Source organism: Coregonus clupeaformis, chromosome 13, assembly GCF_020615455.1.
Source record: "Coregonus clupeaformis isolate EN_2021a chromosome 13, ASM2061545v1, whole genome shotgun sequence".
Lineage (NCBI taxonomy): Eukaryota > Metazoa > Chordata > Actinopteri > Salmoniformes > Salmonidae > Coregonus > Coregonus clupeaformis.
In genome coordinates, this window is record NC_059204.1 from 17,225,774 (window position 1) to 17,249,546 (window position 23,773).

Consider the following 23,773-nt stretch of genomic DNA (forward strand, 5'->3'; position numbering starts at 1 on the left):
AATCAGCTAGGCCTATTGCCACACACGCTTCCCTAATAGGCATAGGTTTACGAGCTTGTGATTTGAAACAATCCACAGCAATTTTTTTAAAGAAGCTAATGATCCTCGATTCCTCTGTGGCTAAGTCATGCTTTCTGGTGCAGTATTTTGAATGATTTTATTTATTTCTGTATATACACGAGTAATTATAGAAGTTGTACAGCAACCGCAAAATACCATGTTTAAACGTAGGCTTATTTATGCGAAACACGCACGAATGGCCATTGTTTGGTAAGCCAAGCTGATGACACACAGTGGCAGCTAGGTTGAGTTGGTAAGCTAGCTAGCTTGTAGCATTCTAGTAATACCAGGGAAGAGGGATGCCTGGGGAGACAGTCCGAATTTCATGCGGTATAGCTGGCTAGGCTAACAAAATCAAATTTTATTTGTCACATACACGTGTTTAACGGGTGTAGCGAAATGCTTGTGCTTCTAGCTCCGACAGTGCAGTAATATCTAACAAGTAATATCTAACAATTTCACAACATATACCTAATACACACAAAACTAGTAAGGAATGGAATTTAAGAAAATGTACATATATGGACAAGCAATGACAGAGCGGCATGGACTAAGATACACTACATATTCGTTGCCAAACCCACTGGCTCCAGGCCATCTATAAATCACTGCTAGGCAAATCCCCGCCTTATCTTAGCTCATTGGTCACCATAGCAACACCCACCCGTAGTATACGCTCCAGCAGGTATATCTCACTGGTCATCCCCAAAGCCAACACCTCCTTTGGCCGCCATTCCTTCCAGTTCTCTGCTGCCAATGACTGGAACGAACTGCAAAAAACTCTGAAGCTGGAGACTTACAGTGGGGAAAAAAAGTATTTAGTCAGCCACCAACTGTGCAAGTTCTCCCACTTAAGGTGAATGCACCAATTTGTAAGTCGCTCTGGATAAGAGCGTCTGCTAAATGACGTAAATGTAAATGTAAAAAGATGAGAGAGGCCTGTAATTTTCATCATAGGTACACGTCAACTATGACAGACAAAATGAGGAAAAAAATCCAGAAAATCACATTGTAGGATTTTTCATGAATTTATTTGCAAATTATGGTGGAAAATAAGTATTTGGTCAATAACAAAAGTTTCTCAATACTTTGTTATATACCCTTTGTTGGCAATGACACAGGTCAAACGTTTTCTGTAAGTCTTCACAAGGTTTTCACACACTGTTGCTGGTATTTTGGCCCATTCCTCCATGCAGATCTCCTCTAGAGCAGTGATGTTTTGGGGCTGTCGCTGGGCAACACGGACTTTCAACTCCCTCAAAAGATTTTCTATGGGGTTGAGATCTGGAGACTGGCTAGGCCACTTCAGGACCTTGAAATGCTTCTTACGGCCACTCCTTCGTTGCACGGGCGGTGTGTTTGGGATCATTGTCATGCTGAAAAGACCCAGCCATGTTTCATCTTCAATGCCCTTGCTGATGGAAGGAGGTTTTCACTCAAAATCTCACGATACATGGCCCCATTCATTCTTTCCTTTACACGGATCAGTCGTCCCTGGTCCCTTTGCAGAAAAACAGCCCCAAAGCATGATGTTTCCACCCCCATGCTTCACAGTAGGTATGGTGTTCTTTGGATGCAACTCAGCATTCTTTGTCCTCCAAACACGACCAGGTTGAGTTTTTACCAAAAAGTTCTATTTTGGTTTCATCTGACCATATGACATTCTCCCAATCCTCTCTGGATCATCCAAATGCACTCTAGCAAACTTCAGACGGGCCTGGACATGTACTGGCTTAAGCAGGGGGACAAGTCTGGCACTGCAGGATTTGAGTCCCTGGCGGCGTAGTGTGTTACTGATGGTAGGCTTTGTTACTTTGGTCCCAGCTCTCTGCAGGTCATTCACTAGGTCCCCCAGTAGTGGTTCTGGGATTTTTGCTCACCGTTCTTGTGATCATTTTGACCCCACGGGGTGAGATCTTCGTGGAGCCCCAGATCGAGGGAGATTATCAGTGGTCTTGTATGTCTTCCATTTCCTAATAATTGCTCCCACAGTTGATTTCTTCAAACCAAGCTGCTTACCTATTGCAGATTCAGTCTTCCCAGCCTGGTGCAGGTCTACAATTTTGTTTCTGGTGTCCTTTGACAGCTCTTTGGTCTTGGCCATAGTGGAGTTTTGGAGTGTGACTGTTTGAGGTTGTGGACAGGTGTCTTTATACTGATAACAAGTTCAAACAGGTGCCATTAATACATGGTAACAGTGGAGGACAGAGGAGCCTCTTAAATAAGTTGTTACAGGTCTGTGAGAGCCAGAAATCTTGCTTGTTTGTAGGTGACCAAATACTTATTTTCCACCATAATTTGCAAATAAATTCATTAAAAATCCTACAATGTGATTTTCTGGAGAAAAAAAATCTCAATTTGTCTGTCATAGTTGACGTGTACCTATGATGAAAAGTACAGGCCTCTCTCATCTTTTTAAGTGGGAGAACTTGTACAATTGGTGGCTGACTAAATACTTTTTTCCCCCACTGTATCTCCCTCACTAACTTTAAGCATCAGTTGTCAGAGCACCTTACCGATCACTGCACCTGTACACAGCCCATCTGAAATTAGCCCACCCAACTACCTCATCCCCATATTGTTATTTATTTTGCTCATTTGCACCCCAGTATCTCTATTTGCACATCATCTCTTGCACATCTATCATTCCAGTGTTAATACTAATTGTAATTATTTTGCACTATGGCCTATTTATTGCCTTACCTCCATAACTTGCTACATTTGCACACACTGTATACATGTATTTTCTGTTGTATTTTTGACTTTATGTTTTTTTACCCCATATGTAACTCTGTGTTGTTGTTTTTATCGCACTGCTTTGCTTTATCTTGGCCAGGTCGCAGTTGTAAATGAGAACTTGTTCTCAATTTACCTGGTTAAATAAAGGTGATTTTTTTTTTACAAAAATAAGATACAGTAGAATATTATAGATTAGAATGCAGTATATACACATGAGATGAGTAGTGCAATATATGTAAACATTATTAAAGTGACTAGTGTTCCATTTCTTGAAGTGTGATTTCAAGTGATTTCAATAGGCAGCAGCAGCAGCCTCTAATGTGCTAGTGATGGCTATTTAACAGTCTGATGGCCTTAAGATAGAAGCTATTTTTCATTCTCTCCTTCCTAGACGGCGTGCGCACTGAAACACGGTTATCTAGGGAAAGTGACCCGTTCTAGTTTTAAATAGTTGAAGGACGACTAGTGCCCAGTGGCCTCGATAATGAGAATGGCAGTGGAGGATATCTTGACATGGTTAGCACCGGAGTACGGTGGCCAACACAAACACACACTACCTGGTGGGCTAATCCAGGACCTATATGCTAGGCAGTGTCAGAGGAAGGCCCAAAAAATTGTCAAAGACGCCAGTCACCCAAGTCATAGACTGTTCTCTCTGCTACCGCACGGCAAGCAGTACCGGAGTGCCAAGTCTAGGTCCAAAAGGCTCCTTAACAGTTTGTTTTTACACTGCTGCTACTCGCTGTTTATTATCTATGCATAGTCACTTTACCCCTACCTACATGTACAAATTACCTCGACTAACCTGTACCCCCGCACATTGACTTGGTAGCGGTACCTCCTGTATATTGGTATTTTTTACTTTAGTTTATTTAGTAAATATTTTCTTAACTCTATTTTCTTAAAACTGCATTGTTGGTTAAGGGCTTGTAAGTAAGCATTTCACGGTAAGGTCTACTACACCTGTTGTATTCGGTGCATGTGACAAATACAATTTTATTTGATTTAAGTCCGCACAAGACAAGGAAGCCCGATATCCTCCGATATAAAAGGGATAGGTAGGAGAGATGTCACAGCTGTTGGTTACAGACTGACAGTACACACAACTCACACAGAGTTTAGCTTACCCTACCGGGACCTGGGATGAGCAATCAGAAAAACGGGAGCAGCAGAGCAGTTGGCTAAGCTAACTTCGCGAGAAGAAATAAGAGACAGTGCGTGGTCTGATGTACGGTTTTATATAAACCGCGTGGACACGTCCTCCCACGCTGTCACATCACTGGCGGGACATTGTTGTTATTATTACTCAACATGCGCAGAGCACTAGGGATAGAATCCATACTTTCAACTGTACTGACGGTCTGAAAGGTATGAAGTAGAACAAGCTTACGACAGTTGAGCTAAGCTCATGAGGCATTTATAAGTTAAATTATTCAAGAATCAAATGGGGATATAGCATCTAGCAATCACAGATTGCCCCTTTAAAGACCAGACTCCCTCAAAGAAAACAAGTGATAAGCAAAATTTGAATAAATAACTCCAGGTGAAACAATTTGTCAACTCCATATTTAATTTATTACGTCAAGTCATTTTGATGGCTTGAGCATTTCATTTCATCTGTAAAACCCAGCAAAAATAACAAGGTGAAAAATGCCAGTTTAAGAATTACACATCTTATCAAAACTTTTCTGTGGTTAACATGTAGTGAAACATAATAACAGTGATGATAGAGAGCATTGCTGTACTACTATCAGCATGAAACAGCCGGGAAGTGCACGTGTCATCTTCTGATTTCTTCACCATTTCAAAATGTTCTCACTTGCACTTGTTGGCATTGCCAAATTCCAACGGCTCCCACTTATTCGCAACATTGTCAACGTCACCATTTGCAACATTAACAACTTCACCATAAAGAGGAAATGGCTATGGCTCCTTCAAAAGAACCAAATATCGGATTAGGCCGCTCCATTATTGCATTACAACCGGTAAGCCCTTGCCTCATTAAGAAATAACTGTGTGTTCTTATTAGTTTTCTGTAGCTAATATACAGAGCAGGATATAACAAAAAAATAGCTTGATGAACATTGTGCTGCTGGGGCCAGTTGACTCACCCGGAAGTGGAGATGTGCATGATATTTCAGATTAAATTAAACATTTGCAGAAATACCTAGACAAGATTCCCTTGAACACAGCACAAACCAAATCTGAAAGCTCTGATTCATGTGATCATCTTTGACCTTATGCCCTCCAAGAGAAAAAGTACACATGCCTTTTACTTCTCTCTTTGTGTTGGAAGCTGTGCGGAGTGTACACGTTGAACTGAATGATTTTATACATTGTGGTTTACAGGGAAGCTTATATGACGCACGGCAGCATCCCGTTAATGATTCAAAGTGAAACCGCAGCACAAAAGGAGGCGCACATTGACGCCATACAGCAATATAGATATGAAAAAAACTGTCATCACAGTGTCATTCAGCAGTGTCATTCAGCAAGGACACAACAGCTAATGTTTGACATGGAGGGTGGGGGTCTGTTAATGCGTCAGAGTGACTCAGTGTAGTCTGTACCTGTGTCAACATAGACACTGCCACACCTTTATAGTTTTATGACACTAAACATTGATAGTCTATCAGCTTGTATACGACCCAGAGGAACAGTAAAACAGATGCTCACCTGGAACATCAACTGTCCTCAAACAAAATCAGGCTTTTATTGAACGCTTTTTAAAGCTGTCAATGTCAGCCACGGGGCTATGATAATCACACCAAGCTTCCCTATAGCAACAAGCTAGCAAGGGTCCATCTCAGTTACATCTTCAGCAGAATATGCAGGGCTTCATTCAGATGGATGCTTACTGTTGTAAAAACTCCTACTTCATCTCAACATTATCATTACGTTTTCACTCAATGAAGTGTGTAGCATGAATCAAACTGAATGTTTGATTTTAGGGTGGACCATATGAATGACCGAATGAAAGGCTAGATTGTTATGATTAACACATGACAATACTAAAACAATAATCTGACACTTGACACGCCAATGACAGAAGAAATGCCCAAAAATGTTTCTTAAAAACATTATTTTACATTTTTCTTCCCACTTAGTAGTGACACAACAGGAAATACCTTTGAATCTGTCAAGGGAAATGCCCCCAGACTCCAGCCCACCTTATTGTATCCAGTGCCCTTGTGAAGCAACCAACAGGTTGGCATGATGCATCCTATCAGCACATTCACACTCTGTATCGCTCTCGCACACAAACGACCGATGACTCAGTGCATCTCCCTGCTCCCTAATGGTAGGTATGGTAGTAGTCTGACAATTGGCTGCAATTTCATACTTCTAATCATGATTACCACTGACATCATTAGAATCAGTGCTTCATGTAACATTCCAAACCTTCAGCTCTTCCCAAGAAATGTGATGCTTTGGAAACTATGATAATACCTTGAATCATTTAAAATCGGTTACAGTCTAATCTATGCAGGTGGAGTACTTTAGGCAACTACAGTTCCTTCAGAAAGTATTCATACCCCTTGACTTATTCCACATTTTGTTTTTACAGGCCGAATTCTTTTTTTTAGAATTTTTTGCAAATGCATTGAAAACAGAAATCTCTCATTTCGATAAGTGTTCACACCCCTGAGTGAATACATGTTAGAATCACTTTTGGCAGCGATTACAGCTGTGAGTCTTTCTGGGTAAGTCTCTAAGAGCTTTGCACACCTGGATTTTACAATATTTGCATATTATTATTTTCAAAATTATTCAAGCTCTGTCAAGTTGGTTGTTGATCATAGCTAGAAAACCATTTTCAAGTCTTGACAGATTTTCAAGCAGATTTAAGTCAAAACTGTAACTTGGCCACTCAGGAACATTCACTGTTTTCTTGGTAAGCAACTCCAGTGTAGATTTGTCCTTGTGTTTTAGGTTATTGTCCTGCTGAAAGGTCAATTAATCTCCTAGTGTCTGGTGGAAAGCAGACTGAACCAGGTTTTCATCTAGGATTGTGCCTGTGCTTAGCTCCATTCCATTTACTTTTTATCCTGAAAAACTCCCAAGTCCTTAACAATTACAAGCATACCCATAACATGATGAAGCCACCACTATGCTTGAAAATATGGAGAGTGGTACTCAGTAATGTGTTGTATTGGATTTGCCCCAAACAAAACACTTTGTTAACAGAAGTTAATTGCTTTGCAACATTTTTTGCAGTATAACTTTAGTGCTTTGTTGCAAACAGGATGCATCTTTTGGAATATTTTTATTCTGTACAGGCTTCTTTGTTTTCACTCTGTCAATTAGGTTAGTATTGTGGAGTAACTACAATGTTATTGATCCATCCTCAGTTTTCTCCTATCACAGCCATTAAACTCTAACTGTTTTAAAGTCACCATTGGCCCCATGGTGAAATCCCAGAGCGATTTCCTTCCTCTCCTCCAACTGAGCTAGGAAGAAAGCCTGTATATTTGTAGTGACTGGGTGTATTGTTTTTTCCATCTACCAATAGGTGCCCTTCTTTGCGAGGCAATGGAAAACCTCCCCGGTCTTTATGGTTGAATCTGTGTTTGTCACTCACTGCTCGACTGAGGGACCTTTCAGATAATTGTATGTGTGCAGTAAAGAGACGAAGTAGTCATTCAGAAATCATGTTAAACACTATTATTGCACACAGTGAGTCCATGCAACTTATGTGACTTGTTAAGCACATTTTTACTCCTGAACTTTAGGCTTACCATTACAAAGGGGTTGAATACTTATTAACTCAAGACATTTCAGCTTTTTATTTTTAATTAATTTGTAAAACTTTCAAAAAACATAATTCCACTTTGACATTATGGGGTATTGTGCATAGTGAAAAAAAAATCTCTATTTAATCCATTTTACATTCAGGCTGTAACACAACAAAATGTGGAAAAAGTCAAGGGGTGTGAATACTTTCTGAAGGCACTTTATGTAACTGGAAAGTGATGTTTAACAGCAGATTAGACTACAATCCTAGAATAATTGTGTTCATTCATTCATTACATTGCTGAATATATGTTTTACAGATGTCATCTCGGGAGTTCCAAATTATACTGACAGGGTCATCAGTGATGTAATAGGGTTTCTTGTGTAGAACCAAATCTTTCCATATTTTCTGCAACGCTCAACACCAAAAACATCTCTGGACACAACTCAGTAAGAAAGAAACATGAGACATATAGGTCTGCAGTAGATAGGACATATTCTGAAGGTGGTTGGACAGAAGAATCTTCTGAGTGCAAGCTTTGGAAAAATCTGTCAAAAGCTGACGTGATTTAGTGTGTACCGCTTTGTCAGTTCTTGAGGAATCTTAACTAAAGTGCCTGCGAATAACACTAGGACGCTGTGTTCCATGATATACAACCCCCCCAGGGACAAGAGTAGCTCGTAAAGGCAATAGAAGAAGCAGAATGTCAGTGGAAATAGTCTTGAGCACTAACACATCACCCATCCAAAAGGCACCAGCTGGCAACTGGCCATCGAGCCACCATGTTGGCTCAATGATGAGTAATGATCACATACAGTATGTCAGGGAGAGGGAGTGATCATTAGCACCCCAACACTCTGGCTGTGGAAGCATGGAGGGAGTGTGAGTTCTTTGAAAACCACAGATGAGCACCAACACCAGGCTAAAGCAAAAACAGAAACTGTTAACTTCTCAGTGTGACGTGATCACTGAAGACTTGTAAGGGACATCTTTATTCATTGCAGCAAAGTGTTGATTTCTATCATACCACCTCTATGGACCATCACACATTAACAAATCTCCATGTAAACCAAATTAATTGCATGCCCATATTGGGCCATCTGGCGTGTAATCATATTCAATGTGAATGTCATTTTGTTCCTTTTCACATCACAGGATGTACGCAAAATATTTATCTGAATTCTGTAGACCTCAAGATTAAAGATTAATTCAATTCCGGATAACCTGACTGGTCATAACCTTTGTGCAAGGTTTGCTCACCAAGATGCAATGTAAGATGCCTTACTTGTATGTATTATAAAATAGCTTACTTGCATTCAAATTAGAGATGCCTTGAACTATTTATGTAAGTCCTCTAAGGTCTGGTATCATTGATGTTTCATTGCAGTATAAATGTTAATTTGCCAGACCAAACAATACCAGTCTATCACTTTTCCCTTATTAGTGCAAACCAGAGCCAAACTATAAAGGGTGTGACCAAGGTACTGCAGTCTAGTCACACAGAGGGCTGACTTGCTTATTGAAGGGAAATACAAGTATGGTGAAATTGCATGGAGTACCTGCACCATCTTGTGGACAAATACAATATTTCAAATTCAGAGAAACGGCCACAATCAAAGAAAGCACACACACACAGCCCTCAGGTTCATTTATCAGTTAAAACAGAAGACTACTTACTAATGGTTTATATACACTACATTACCAAATGTATGTGGACACCTGCTCTTCGAACATCTAATTCCAAAAATCATGAGCAAGGGTCCCCCGTTGATGCTATAACAGCCTCCACTCTTCTGGGAAGGCTTTCCACTAGATGTTGCAGCATTACTTGCTTCCATTCAGCCACAAGAGCATTAGTGAGGTCGGGCACTGATGTTGGGCGATTAGACCTGGCTCACAGTCGGCGTTCCAATTCATCCCAAAGGTGTTTGATGGGGTTGAGGTCGGGGCTCTGTGCAGGCCAGTCAAGTTCTTTCACACCGATCTTGACAAGCCATTTCTGTATGGACCTCGATTTGTGCACGAGGGCATTGTCATGCTGAAACAGGAAAAGGCCTTCCCCAAGCACAGAATCATCTAGAATGTCATTGTATGCTGTAGCGTTAAGATTTCCCTTCACTGGAACCATGACCATGACGAAAACAGTTCCAAACTTTACAGGTGGCACTATGCATTGGGGCAGGTAGGATTCTCCTGGCATCCAACAAACCCAGATTCGTCTGTCGGACTGCCAGATGGTGAAGTGTGATCCATCACTCCAGAGAACGCGTTTCCACTGCTCCAGTCCAATGGCGGCAAGCTTTACACCACTCCAGCCGACGCTTGGCATTGACATGATCTTAGGCTTGTGTGCAGCTGCTCGGCCGTGGAAACACATTTCATGAATCTCCCAACGAACAGTTATTGTGCTGATGTTGCTTCCAGAGGAAGTTTGGAACTCTGTAGTGAGTGTTGCAACCGAGGACAGACAATTTTTTTGCGCTATGCGCTTCAGCGGTCCTGTGCTGTGAGCATGTGTGGCCAACCACTTCACGGCTGAGCCGTTGTTGCTCCTAGACGTTTCCACTTCACAATAACAGCAGTTGACCAGGGTAGTTCTAGCAAGGCAGAAATTGGACTAACTGACTTTTTGTAAAGGTGGCATCCTATGACAGTGCCACGTTAAAAGTCACTGAACTCTTCAGTAAGGCCATTCTACTGCCATTGTTTGTCTATGGAAAGTGCATGGCGGTGTGCTTGGTTTTATACACCAGTCAGCAACGGGTGTGCCTGAAATAAGCCAAATCCACTTATTTGAAGGGGTGTCCACATACTTTTGTATATACAGTGCATTCGGAAAGTATTCAGACCCCTTGACTTTTTCCACATTTTGTTACGTTACATTCTTATGTAAATAAAGGTATTTCTGTTTTAATTTCTAATAAATCTGCAAAAATGTCTAAAAACCTGTTTTCACTGTCATTATGGGGTATTGTGCGTAGATTGAGGGAAAATTTTACTTAATCCATTTTAGAATAAGGCTGCAACGTAACAAAATGTGGAAAAAGTGAAGGGGCCTGAATACTTTCCGAATGCAGTGTATGTGAACCACATGATTTCCATGACAAAGATCCAGAACACTAACATCAATGTTCTTCATTTGGTAAATGTTGCTCATAACCACACACAGAAGATTGACCATCGAGCATTGATTTAATGATTGCTCCTCTCTCACGACTGTGTTGAGGGAAATAAATTGCCACGTTTGCTACGAAGATTTCCAGAAACTCACAAGTGGTCATTGAAGGTCTCACATGATAAATAGGAGACAATTAATTGGTTTAAGGAGAAGAGGGATAGAAAATGAGAAAATACAAAGATAAGGGAGAGACCCTCCCAGGAGAATGGACTGGTTTTGAAGGTAAATAACCACACTGCCAAGGCTACATCTGGGGAACATATGGTAGCGACATACAGGAAGGAAAGAGCCAGAAAACAACTAAAATATTACAGCAATAAAGAAGCCTGATTCACCACAGTCATCCCACTTATGGATTGGATGTGTGGGTGGCTCAACTGCAACCGTGGGATAGAGTCCCAAATCTCACCCTATTCCCTTTATAATGCACTACTTTTGACCAGGGCCCATAGGGTTCTGCACTATGCAGCGAATACGATGCCATTTGAGAAACAGACCTTGTTATGTGGACTGTGTGGCACTCGGCTGACTGGGACCGAGCAGGGGTTGGGCCATATACACTGAGTATACCAAACATTAGGAACACCTTCCTAATATTGAGTTGCACCCCCTTTCGCCCTCAGAACATTCTAAATTCGCCGGGGCGTGGACTCTAAAAAGGTGTCGAAAGCATTCCACAGATATGCTGGCCCATGTTGACTCCAATGCTTCCCACAGTTGTGTCAAGTTGGCTGGATGTCCTTTGGGTGGTGGACCATTCTTGTTACACACAGGAAACTGTTGAGCGTGGAAAAAACCAGCAGTGATGCAGTTCTTGACAAAACCGGCGCGCTTGGCACCTACTACCATACCCCATTCAAAGGCACAAATCTTTTGTCTTGCCCATTCACCCTCTGAATGGTACATCTACAGTGAGGGAAAAAAGTATTTGATCCCCTGCTGATTTTGTACGTTTGCCCACTGACAAAGAAATGATCAGTCTATAATTTTAATGGTAGGTGTATTTGAACAGTGAGAGACAGAATAACAACAACAAAAATCCAGAAAAACGCATGTCAAAAATGTTATAAATTGATTTGCATTTTAATGGGGGAAATAAGTATTTGACCCCTCTGTCCTAATCTCAGCTCGTTACCTGTATAAAAGACACCTGGGAGCCAGAAATCTTTCTGATTGAGAGGGGGTCAAATACTTATTTCCCTCATTAAAATGCAAATCAATTTATAACATTTTTGACATGCGTTTTTCTGGATTTTTGTTGTTGTTATTCTGTCTCTCACTGTTCAAATACACCTACCATTAAAATTATAGACTGATCATTTCTTTGTCAGTGGGCAAACGTACAAAATCAGCAGGGGATCAAATACTTTTTTCCCCTCACTGTACACAATCCATGTCTCAATTGTCTCAAGGCTTAGAAATCATTTTACCCATCTCCTCCCTTTCATCTACACTGATTGAAGTGAATTTACAAAGTGACATCAATAAAGGATCATAGCTTTCATCTGGATTCACCTGGTCAGTCTGTCATGAAAAGAGCAGGTGTTCTTAATATGTTTTGTATACTCAGTGTACAGTCTGACCTTTTAAGGCATATTTGAGACAAAGATTTGAGGATGGTATTTATTTAGAAACTTCTAATAATATCAGTACATTTTCAAAGTGTTAATATGAATGTAAACACATTTAAATATCACAGAATTTCAGGATGTTTATTTAAATGTAACACTACTTGAAAAAGTAAAGGCACAACGCTCGCTCACCATTAAAAACTAATTGTTTTCTTTAACCTCTTGAATAATGGGGGAAAATGTAGATTTCCGCCTAAATAGACATACCCAAAAGTAATCATTTTTCATGAGATGGCCATAAACAATAACAGGTAATGTTGTATAGTTTTAGAAAGGTCTGGAACACACCTTTCTGGTAAAAAAAATCATTTGTAATTGCTGAGGTGTACTCACTGTTGAGGACACAAGCTCAAGTACATAGCACAAATATTATGAAAATATGAAATAGAAAAATCATGATTTTTTCCCCTATTCAACAAATGTGGAGCAATAGGGCTTGAAATGACTGATGCTTTGTAAATATAGTAACAATCAAATTATAAATGACTTACTATAAGATTGCGCCTTTCTTATAACTAAAACAAATATGATCATACTTAGTGACAGTACAATATTGGCACTATTTCATACAACTGACAGAATGTTCTCCTAAACGTCCACTGAGCAGCACAGAGACAATTCAATGTGTGCAGACTCTTTACAACTTCAGCTTTAAACACAAAGTGATTTCATCCATCTGTGACCAAGAGAAAGTGGTCTTGTTTAAATTCTATGAAATTATTTAGTATTATGTCATTTTGAGAGCTCTAAATCCGGCTGAGAATATCACGGTGAGATGAAACCACAACTGTTGGATTCGCTAGACTGTCCCCTTTCATATACCGTATCCCAGGCAGGGCTCCTTCACTCAGAGGAAGAGCAAATATATTATTTGTCTGGACAGGGCAGAAAATGTGACACGTCACTCGCTACGCAAATGTCGGGTGCAGACAGATGGGTGCAGACAGATGGGGCTGTCTGGCACTATAAGGCACAGGTCCCTACAACATTCACAGAGTGCTTTGTACATGAAAATGTCAGTCGGAACCACTCCAGAACTGCGCAAAGTCCCCCAAGTTAAAAACCTTGACGTTTCGGCCATCAATGGCTAGGTTGAGTTTAATGCTGAGCGAGTGTTGTGCCTTTTCCTTTTCAATTAAGGTGCCCTCCACTCTTTCCAAATTAAAACATGAATTACATATTATTTTAGTTTAAATGACAGGTTGACTTTTTTTCTAAATGGCATGTTTCTTTTTTTGATTTCACTTGGTTTTGAGAAACTTACCCCACCAGCGATAGACTTCCTCATGCTCGTTCTGCAGTTACAGGGGCACAGATAAAACATGAACAAACGCTCCAAAAACACCCAAGTACATCCTTTTAGAAACGGTAACGCTCACAGTATAGTGATGCAGGTCTTGAAAGATGCACGGAGAAGGGCTACACGGAGAAGTATCGCTCGAGTCCAACAATTTTGAATTTAAAGTTCGGAAAGACACAATCTCATGTGTACAATGTCTAAAGACCTGCATCACTATACTGAGATCAATGCCGTTTTTAAAAGAACGTATTTGGGTGTTTTTTTAGCTTTTGTTCATGTTTTATCTGTGCCCCTGCAACTGCAGAACGAGCATGAGGAAGTCTATCGCTGGTGGGGTACGTTTCTCAAAACCAAGTGAAATCGCAAAAAAGTGTCTGAACACTTCTATAAAATGCCATATTCATCCAAAAAACAGATTTGGTTAAAATAAAGTGAACCTGTCCTTTAGGTAAAATACAAAATACAGAGCCTATTCAGTACAAATAAATCTTCCACATTTAAGTATACAGGTTACTCTGAGCCTCAGTGATTATGGCAAACTTTCGGAGGACGTCAGCGCTCAGACAAGGCTCCAACTGGAGGTAAAATGGGGGGAGAGAGAGGGAGATAGAGAGAGATCAGCAACGGAAGACAAAGCTTTTGAGAACACTGAACAGTGTTGAATAGCTACCATTAGGATATTAAATACTCTACAACAGGGATGGGAAACTGTTGGAAACTTACCTTTGAGAGTTTGAATAATAGAACACACAGGTGCAATTTCAAAATTTGGTTGTGCATCAGCAGTCACTCAATTAGCCAATATCAGCATTTTTCTTTTAGATTGGTAAATTAGCTGGCCGCTAGACTATCTAAACTTGTAGTAAGCATGGTCGAATTACTGACTGGGATAGGCCCCATTGCTCATCAGATATATTAAAAACTGCAAACATTTGCCTCTATCCTATGGCAAAATGTCTAGAATTGCAGGAAATTAAATGTAACTATAATAATAATATAATATGCCATTTAGCAGACGCTTTTATCCAAAGCGACTTACAGTCATGTGTGCATACATTTTTACGTATGAGTGGTCCCGGGGATCGAACCCACTACCCTTGCGTTACAAGCGCCATGCTCTACCAATTGAGCTACAGAGGACCACACATTTATGTATCTTCACTGACACGAGGGAGACAACTAAAATGTTTTGCTCGCAAGGTGGGGGGTGCCCATCCCTGCTCTACAATGTATGCGCTCACCTTGACCAACTTGCTTAGACACAACAGAACAGGTTTGTAGGTTTCCATGGTGATAGAGTCTGGGCTGATGACATCAGTGTAGCACTGGTACAGAACAGCTGGAATCTGATGGACTTGGCAGTGGCTCAGTACTGAGGAAAGAATAGAGATCCATTTAAGTTGACATTCTGTGTGAAAATGAAACAGAAATGAACCAAAAATAACCATAACGTTTTGGAATTTTCCAGAATGTAATCCATGGAAAGGTCCTAAGGAGAAATAATGACATCAATTCAGCAAGTTGGCTAATATGCATGATCCAGCAAGAATATTTGACAAATTAAATCAGTTTCGTTAATGCAAGTGCTTTTTACGCAAGTAAAACATGCCTGAACATGGTTGGGGTCAATTCCATTTCAAAGTCGATCAATTGAATGAATTGAAAATAGCCCATTATTTAATTCTGTGGAATTAAATGGAAGACTTCAACCCAGGGAATCAAAGACATCAGTATGGTGGTACCTGCAGCTGGCAGTCCAGTGAGGATGTTGGGCTGCTCTAGTGCAGGGCAGAGGGCCTGGCTTTTGGAGGCACTGCTCTTGAGGGAGCGTAGGAAGGGGACAGCGCTACCATAGAGGTAGTCTGGCGTTTTGTACTCAGCCACAGGGCTGTCCGACAGCACCATCACACTGAGCCCTCTCTTCTGGAGGCAGCCAAACACCTAGAACCAGATGGAAGAAGGGAGAAAGTTAAGAGACCATAGTCATTGGTGACCAGTGCTTTTACAGTCACATCTACTTATAATCATATCAAGCAGTGGGCATCAACCTAAACCTCTACAAGGCAACTATAAAATCACAAGAGCTTTACCTTTTCTGTCCATTGAAACAGTTGGTCCTCCGCAATGTAACAAGTGCTTTGGCAGACCAGGACCTACAAAAGCAACACAAGAATATGCTTTAAAGCAGTGGTCACCAACCAGTCGATCGCGAGGCTTTCCTAGTTTTTCCCCATCTCCAAGGCTTTCCTACTCAATCGCCAAACATTTCTAATTTTAAAAAAACAACGATAAAGCCTTGCGTTCCTATTTTTTTATTTGTTCCGCACTGTTTCCGGTAGGTGCACTTGATTCAACTGCCCTACGTGCCGGGTATCGAAGTGTTCCCATTTTTAACCATTTCATGTGTCTGAAGGAACGAACTCAACATACCCGGCAGGCCCGGGGAGCAAATTAAGTACACCCATAGGTCTACCGCTGGCCAATCAGATAGCTCAGATCACCGTGTCTGCAGCTTCCACGAGCCCACAGCGAAGTTGATAGTCGACTACTGTGTGAGATTCAAAACGTAAAAAATCATGACTAGAAACTGTCAACGAATATAGCAAAGAGCTGCCGTTAATGTTTAAGATTTTATTCAGCACTATCAACACATTTATAAGCAATAAAAAAATACTCCCCCTATCCACTCACGCTACAAAGTTTATCGATAGACTTGCGTTGTTATTATCGGCTTGTCTTTCTAATATAGAGGAGTAGCCCATTTCACGTTATCTGGTCATACGAGTAACATTAATTGGTGCATGAGCCAGAAAACCATTAGAGGCAGCCTCTCTCGAAACCCGCCCTCCGCTGAGACTGACCATCAGATGCAGGCACCATCAGTCCAGTGAAATAAACCATTTCAATGTATGCTTCCCAAGTAATGCTACAAATTATATATTACCAGTGTGATCATATACCTCACGTTTTGAAATATAATTTTAAAAAACGGTCTGAGAAGCACAACATTGGCAGGACAATTCAAGAAGTCTATATGCAGTGAGAATGTATTGAGCTTATAGCCTATGCACAAACCTCATTGCTACAAAACAGTTTGATAGGTTCATGTGGCATAGGCTTACGATGAAGTCATAAAAAAAAAAATATATATATATATACACACACACACACACACACACACATACACACACACACACACAGTGGGGAAAAAAAGTATTTAGTCAGGCACCAATTGTACAAGTTCTCCCACTTAAAAAGATGAGAGAGGCCTGTAATTTTCATCATAGGTACACGTCAACTATGACAGACAAATTGAGGAAAAAAAATCCAGAAAATCACATTGTAGGATTTTTAATGAATTTATTAGCAAATTATGGTGGAAAATAAGTATTTGGTCACCTACAAACAAGCAAGATTTCTGGCTCTCACAGACCTGTAACAACTTCTTTAAGAGGCTCCTCTGTCCTCCACTCGTTACCTGTATTAATGGCACCGGTTTGAACTTGTTATCAGTATAAAAGACACCTGTCCACAACCTCAAACAGTCACACTCCAAACTCCACTATGGCCAAGACCAAAGAGCTGTCAAAGGACACCAGAAACAAAATTGTAGACCTGCATCAGGCTGGGAAGACTGAATCTGCAATAGGTAAGCAGCTTGGTTTGAAGAAATCAACTGTGGGAGCAATTATTAGGAAATGGAAGACATACAAGACCCACTGATAATCTCCCTCGATCTGGGGCTCCACGCAAGATCTCACCCCGCGGGGTCAAAATGATCACAAGAACGGTGAGCAAAAATCCCAGAACCACACGGGGGGACCTAGTGAATGACCTGTAGAGAGCTGGGACCAAAGTAACAAAGCCTACCATCAGTAACACACTACGCCGCCAGGGACTCAAATCCTGCAGTGCCAGACGTGTCCCCCTGCTTAAGCCAGTACATGTCCAGGCCCGTCTGAAGTTTGCTAGAGTGCATTTGGATGATCCAGAAGAGGATTGGGAGAATGTCATATGGTCAGATGAAACCAAAATATAACTTTTTGGTAAAAACTCAACTCGTCGTGTTTGGAGGACAAAGAATGCTGAGCTGCATCCAAAGAACACCATACCTACTGTGAAGCATGGGGGTGGAAACATCATGCTTTGGGGCTGTTTTTCTGCAAAGGGACCAGGACGACTGATCCGTGTAAAGGAAATAATGAATGGGGCCATGTATCGTGAGATTTTGAGTGAAAACCTCCTTCCATCAGCAAGGGCATTGAAGATGAAACGTGGCTGGGTCTTTCAGCATGACAATGAACCCAAACACACCGCCCGGGCAACGAAGAAGTGGCTTCGTAAGAAGCATTTCAAGGTCCTGAAGTGGCCTAGCCAGTCTCCAGAGATCAACCCCATAGAAAATCTTTGGAGGGAGTTGAAAGTCTGTGTTGCCCAGCGACAGCCCCAAAACATCACTGCTCTAGAGGAGATCTGCATGGAGGAATGGGCCAAAATACCAGCAACAGTGTGTGAAAACCTTGTGAAGACTTACAGAAAACGTTTGACCTGTGTCATTGCCAACAAAGGGTATATAACAAAGTATTGAGAAACTTTTGTTATTGACCAAATACTTATTTTCCACCATAATTTGCAAATAAATTCATTAAAAATCCTACAATATGATTTTCTGGAAAAAATTTCTCATTTTGTCTGTCATAGTTGACGTGTACCTATGATGAAAATTATAGGCCTCTCTCATCTTTTTAAGTGGGAGAGCTTGCACAATTGGTGGCTGACTAAATACTTTTTTCCCCCACTGTATACACACACACACACACACACACAGTACCAATCAACCGTTTGGACAAACCTACTCATTCAAGGGTTTTTCTATGTTTTTACAATTTTTTACAGTGTAGAATAATAATGAACACATCAAAACTATGAAATAACACATCTGGAATCATGTAGTAACCAAAAAACTGTTAAACAAAACAAAATATATTCTTCAAATAGCCACCCTTTACCTTGATGACAGCTTTGCACACTCTTGGCATTCTCTCAACCAGCTTCACCTGGAATTCTTTCCAACAATCTTGAAGGAGTTCCCACATATGCTGAGCACTTGTTGGCTGCTTTTCCTTCACTCTGCCGTCCGACTCATCCCAAACCATCGAAACCTGTTTACTGTCACTTCCGTTCTGAGCGTTTCACTTGTCTCCGTGCTACGCTGTTTGTTGCTGCTTGGCTACCTGCCAAACTTGACGGTTTTTACTTTTTAAAAACCATTTAATCAATCTTCATTTAACCAACGTCTTAGTTATTTTTATATAATTTTTTCCCCTCGCTCAATATTTTTCTCCCCGGACACGGTTCTACAGGACCTCCACCAGCCGAAGCTAAGTAGTAACATTAACACTATGCCATCTAATTGCAGTCCCTGTACTCATAACATACAGGAAAACTATCGCCTTATGGTGAGGATAGCTGTGCTGCAAGCCCAGCTTCAGATGCAATCGTTAGGCAAGGGCAATTTAAGTGTAGGAAAGGATGAAACAGAGTCTGTGCCACCAGTAAGTACAGATAGTAGTATAAATCCCCTCACACAGTCCCCACAGCCGGACAATTTTCTCATGGCTTCTGGAAAGAAATGCTGTCGGCATGCTCAACCGTTGTTGCTCATTCAGCCGACAGAAACTTTCAACCGGTTCTCCCCAGTAAGCAACGAGTCGGAGTCAAAGGCCGAGCCTTCTCAGGTCTCTCCTCCACCCGTTACGGGTTCTGAGCCACCAAAGCCTCCCACCATTAGCTCTGACAAATTGAAACCTAGTCATTGGCGACTCCATTACCTGCAATATTAGACTTTAAATGTATCATCCAGCAATCATACACTGTTTACCAGGGGGCAGGGCTACCGACGTAAAGGCTAATCTGAAGATGGTGCTGGCTAATGCAAAAACTGGCGAGAGTACAGAATATAGGGATATTGTTATCCACGTCGGCATCAACGATGTTAGGATGAAACAGTCAGAGGTCACCAAGAGCAACATAGCTTCAGCGTGTAAATTAGCTAGAAAGATGTGTCAGTATCGAGTAATTGTCTCTGGCCCCCTCCCAGTTAGGGCGAGTGATGAGTCTCACAACTCAATCACTGGTTGAAAACTGTTTTCTGTCCCTCCCAAAATATAGAATTTGTAGATAAAAATCGGCCCTCTTTCTGGGACTCACCCACAAACAGGACCAAGCCTGGCCTGCTGAGGAGTGACGGACTCCATCCTAGCTGGAGGGGTGCTCTCATCTTATCTACCAACATAGACAGGGCTCTAACTCCTCTAGCTCCACAATGAGATGGCCACCTTAGTGGAGTCTGCCACTAGCACAGTCAGTGTAGTCAGCTCAGCTATCCCCATTGAGACAGTGTCTGTGCCTCGGTCTAGGTTGAGCAAAACTAAACATGGTGGTGTTCGCCTAAGCAATCTCACTGGAATAAAGACCTCCTCCATTCCTGTCATTATTGAAAGAGATTGTGATATCTCACATCTCAAAATATGCCTACTTAATGTTAGATCCCTCACTTCCAAGGCAGTTATGGTCAATTAACTAATCATAATCTTGATGCAAATGTCACTTTACCACCAAAATAATTACTGAGTTTGTCTTTTGAGCTTCTAGTCATGAAATCTATGCAGCTTACTCAATCACTTTATATAGCTACTGTTTACAGGCCTCCTGGGCCGTATACAGAGTTCCCTGAATTCCTATCGGACCTTGTAGTCACGGCAGATAATATTATAATTTTTGGTTACTTTAAATATTCACATGGAAAAGTCCACAGACCCACTCAAAGGCTTTCGGAGCCATCATTGACTCAATGGGTTTTGTCCAACATGTCTCCGGACCTACTCATTGCCACAGTCATACCCTGGATCTAGTTTTGTCACGTGGAATAAATATTGTGGATCTAAATATTTTTCCTCATAACCCTGCACTATCGGACCAACATCTTATTACGTTTGCAATCGCAACAAATAATCTGTTCAGACCCCAACCAAGGACCATCAAAAGCCATGCTATAAATTCTCGGACAACCCAAAGATTCCTAGAGGCCCTTCCAGACTCCCTCCTGTGACTTGAACTCTGCAGCATTTATTTGGGCTGCAATTTCTGAGGCTGGTAACTCTAATGAACTTATCCTCTGCAGCAGAGGTAACTCTGGGTCTTCCATTCCTGTGGCGGTTTCATGAGAGACAGTTTCATCATAGCGCTTGATGGTTTTTGCGACTGCACTTGAAGAAACGTTCAAAGTTCTTGATATTTTACATATTGACTGACTTTCATGACTTAAAGTAATGATGGACTGTCGTTTCTCTTTGCTTATTTGAGCTGTTCTTGCCATAATATGGACTTGGTCTTTTACCAAATAGGCCTATCTTCTGTATACCCCCCCTACCTTGTCACAACACAACTGATTGGCTCAAACACATTAAGAGCTGTCATCAAGGCAAAGGGTGGCTTTTTGAAGAATCTCAAATAAAATATATTTTGATTTGTTTAACACTTTTTTGGTTACTACATGATTTCATGTGTTATTTCATCGTTTTGTTGTCTTCACTATTATTCTACAATGTAAAAAATAGTAAAAATTAAGAAAAGCCCTTGAATGAGTAGGTGTGTCCAAACTTTTGACTGGTAGTGTGTGTATACACTACCATTCAAAAGTTTGGGGTCACTTAGAAATATCCTTGTTTTCGAAAGGAAAGCAATTTTTTCCCCATTAAAATAACATAAAATTGATCAGAAATACAGAGTAGACATTGTTAATGTTGTAAATGGCTATTGTAGCTGGAAACGGCTGATTTTTAATGGAATATCTACAGAGGCGTACAGAGGCCCATTATCAGCAACCATCAGTCCTGTGTTCCAATGGCACGTTGTTTGCTAATACAAGTTTATAATTTTAAAAGGCTAATTGATCATTAGAAAACCCTTTTGCAAGTATGTTAGCACAGCTGAAAACTGTTGTGCTGATTAAAGAAGCAATACAACTGCCCTTCTTGAGACAAGTTGAGTATCTGGAGCATCAGCAATTGTGGGTTTGATTACAGGCTCAAAATGGCCAGAAACAAATAACTTTCTTCTGAAACTCGTCAGTCTATTCTTGTTCTGAGAAATGAAGGCTATTCTATGCGAGAAATTGCCAAGAAACTGAAGATCTCGTACAACGCCGTGTACTACTCCCTTCACAGAACAGTGCAAACTGGCTCTAACCAGAATAGAAAGAGGAGTGGTGCACAACTGAGCAAGAGGACAAATACATTAGAGTGTCTAGTTTGAGAAACAGGCGCCTCACAGGTCCTCAACTGGCAGCTTCATTAAATAGTACCCGCAAAACACCAGTCTCAACGTCAAAAGTGAAGAGGCGACTCCGGGATGCTGACCTTCTAGGCAGAGTTGCAAAGAAAAAGCCATATCTCAGACTGCCCACCTTAATCTTTACTTTTTATTGGCCAGTCTGAGATATGGCTTTTTCTTTGCAACTCTGCCTATATATGAGGCGACGCCGGGATGCTGACCTTCTATATATATATATATATATATGAGCTGTAGATCTCGGCCTGCATTTTGACTCTGAAAGTGATCTCAGCTCTGAAAAGGTTGGTGACCACTGCTTTACAGAATCTGCTGTAATCGCTGAGTCACTGACTACAGTAGCAATGAAAATATTGTTGGAACACACCTTTAAAGGTAAAGTCAGCGATCCACAAAGTAACGGCCCATAGTTCAGGAGCCTATCTCTGGACGCTAGTCTGTTGCATTTAAGAAGGTGAAGCGTTTAAGAAGAAACAATTAAGAATGTGAAGAGCGAGGCTTAAATTCTCTACTGTTTTTATCCCGCAGCTCTAATATTGCAGCAGTGTGAAACAGTGTGGATATTTTTGCGTCTGACATTGACTATGGGCCGTTGTGGTTTGTACAAGGCTTACTTACACCTTTAAGTGTATCCTAAGTACAATTGTTGGTGTGCATTGTGTTTGATCAGCCACTCACTGCTGGGTTGTCCCTGTGTCGGTAGAAGAGACAGGCTGGCTCTCCAGGAAGTGGGGCAATGCTCTGTCTACTGGAGCCCCTACTCCTCTCATTCCATAGTGACGCATGGCCCACTGCATCCCAGCTTTCAGTGTTCAACACATACGCAGACAGAAATCCTGAAAACAATAGGAGAGAATGTTCATTCCTTGAGAAAAAGAGAAGAGAGTTAGACCAGGGGTGTATTCATTAGTCAGATTCCATTGCAAAACGTGACATAAAAGCTGTTTGGTTCCATTTCGTTCTTAAACGGAAGGTGTAGTTAATTTTAATGGTACGGTTTTCCTATTCCAATCCGAATAGTCTTCAGAGCGTTTGGCACAAGCTGCATTTTATAAATTATAGAATCTTCCCAAAACGTTTTGCAACGGAATCCGACTAATGAATACACCCCAGTCGTCTCAGGTGAGCTTACCTGCAGCATTAGGGCCCACGGCAATGATGAGGTCTGAGCATTGCAATTTGTTGCTGCCAGAGCCCTCTAGTGATTGTGCGACTTCTGTGCACCACGCAATATGGACCTCCCTGTTATGCCAGAACAACAGTCAGTCAAAATCATAATCTTTACACTCAGTCACCGTGTACTAACTTATTGAAACAATAAAAGGAGCTGTGTATAGTTCAGAACAGAGGACATGGTTATTTTATTGACAAGCGATGGATATTTCAAAAGAACAATCTGCTGCATACTAAGCTACAAACGTCAAACATTTAAAAGCCTTCGCTAACTAACGTTAGTTACCTAGTGAAACTGAAAGCTCAATCGCGTGCAGTTTGTGAGTCGTTAGCATTTATAGTTAGCTAGCTGTTAGTTACCTATTTTCTTCTATCGCTCTGTGAATTTGCTCATCTTCATTTTCAGCATCCAGATCATCGTCGTCTTCTTCGACTGCACGTGAGTAAACGGATAAAACCTCTCCGAAAAACGTTGCCATCGTTTATTGTATGACTGTAGCTAGCTAGATGACTGTGCTGGTAGAAAAATGTGTGCTCAAAGATCCTCACCGTGGGAGAATCTCAATTGTGTCTCCTCGCGTCCTCTCGCCTCTCTTTCTTAACAC

At 41.1% G+C, this 23,773-nt stretch overlaps 1 protein-coding gene across 1 annotated transcript; it reads right to left on the reverse strand.

Annotated features, from left to right (window-relative positions):
- Nucleotides 1–12,410: 12,410 nt before the first annotated feature.
- Nucleotides 12,411–23,773, reverse strand: psmg1 (proteasome (prosome, macropain) assembly chaperone 1). Its single transcript, XM_041893897.2, has 7 exons — nucleotides 23,529–23,773; nucleotides 23,128–23,237; nucleotides 22,674–22,831; nucleotides 15,734–15,796; nucleotides 15,386–15,584; nucleotides 14,885–15,015; nucleotides 12,411–14,218 (listed from the first exon to the last, which is right to left on the reverse strand). Exons 1-7 carry the CDS (start codon nucleotides 23,645–23,647, stop codon nucleotides 14,141–14,143), a joined length of 858 nt encoding a protein of 285 aa, XP_041749831.1. The 5' UTR covers nucleotides 23,648–23,773; the 3' UTR covers nucleotides 12,411–14,140.

What these genes read in the sequence shown, in the direction of transcription:
- psmg1 (XM_041893897.2), bottom strand. Translation starts at nt 23,647, where the DNA reads ATGGCAACGTTTTTCGGAGAGGTTTTATCCGTTTACTCACGTGCAGTC. An exon ending in GACACAGGGACAACCCAGCA is followed by an intron (nt 15,797 to 22,673) that starts GTGAGTGGCTGA and finishes TTGCTTTTGTAG; the next exon opens with GTCCTGGTCTGCCAAAGCAC. An exon ending in CACTGGACTGCCAGCTGCAG is followed by an intron (nt 15,016 to 15,385) that starts GTACCACCATAC and finishes TTCTTTCCTCAG; the next exon opens with TACTGAGCCACTGCCAAGTC.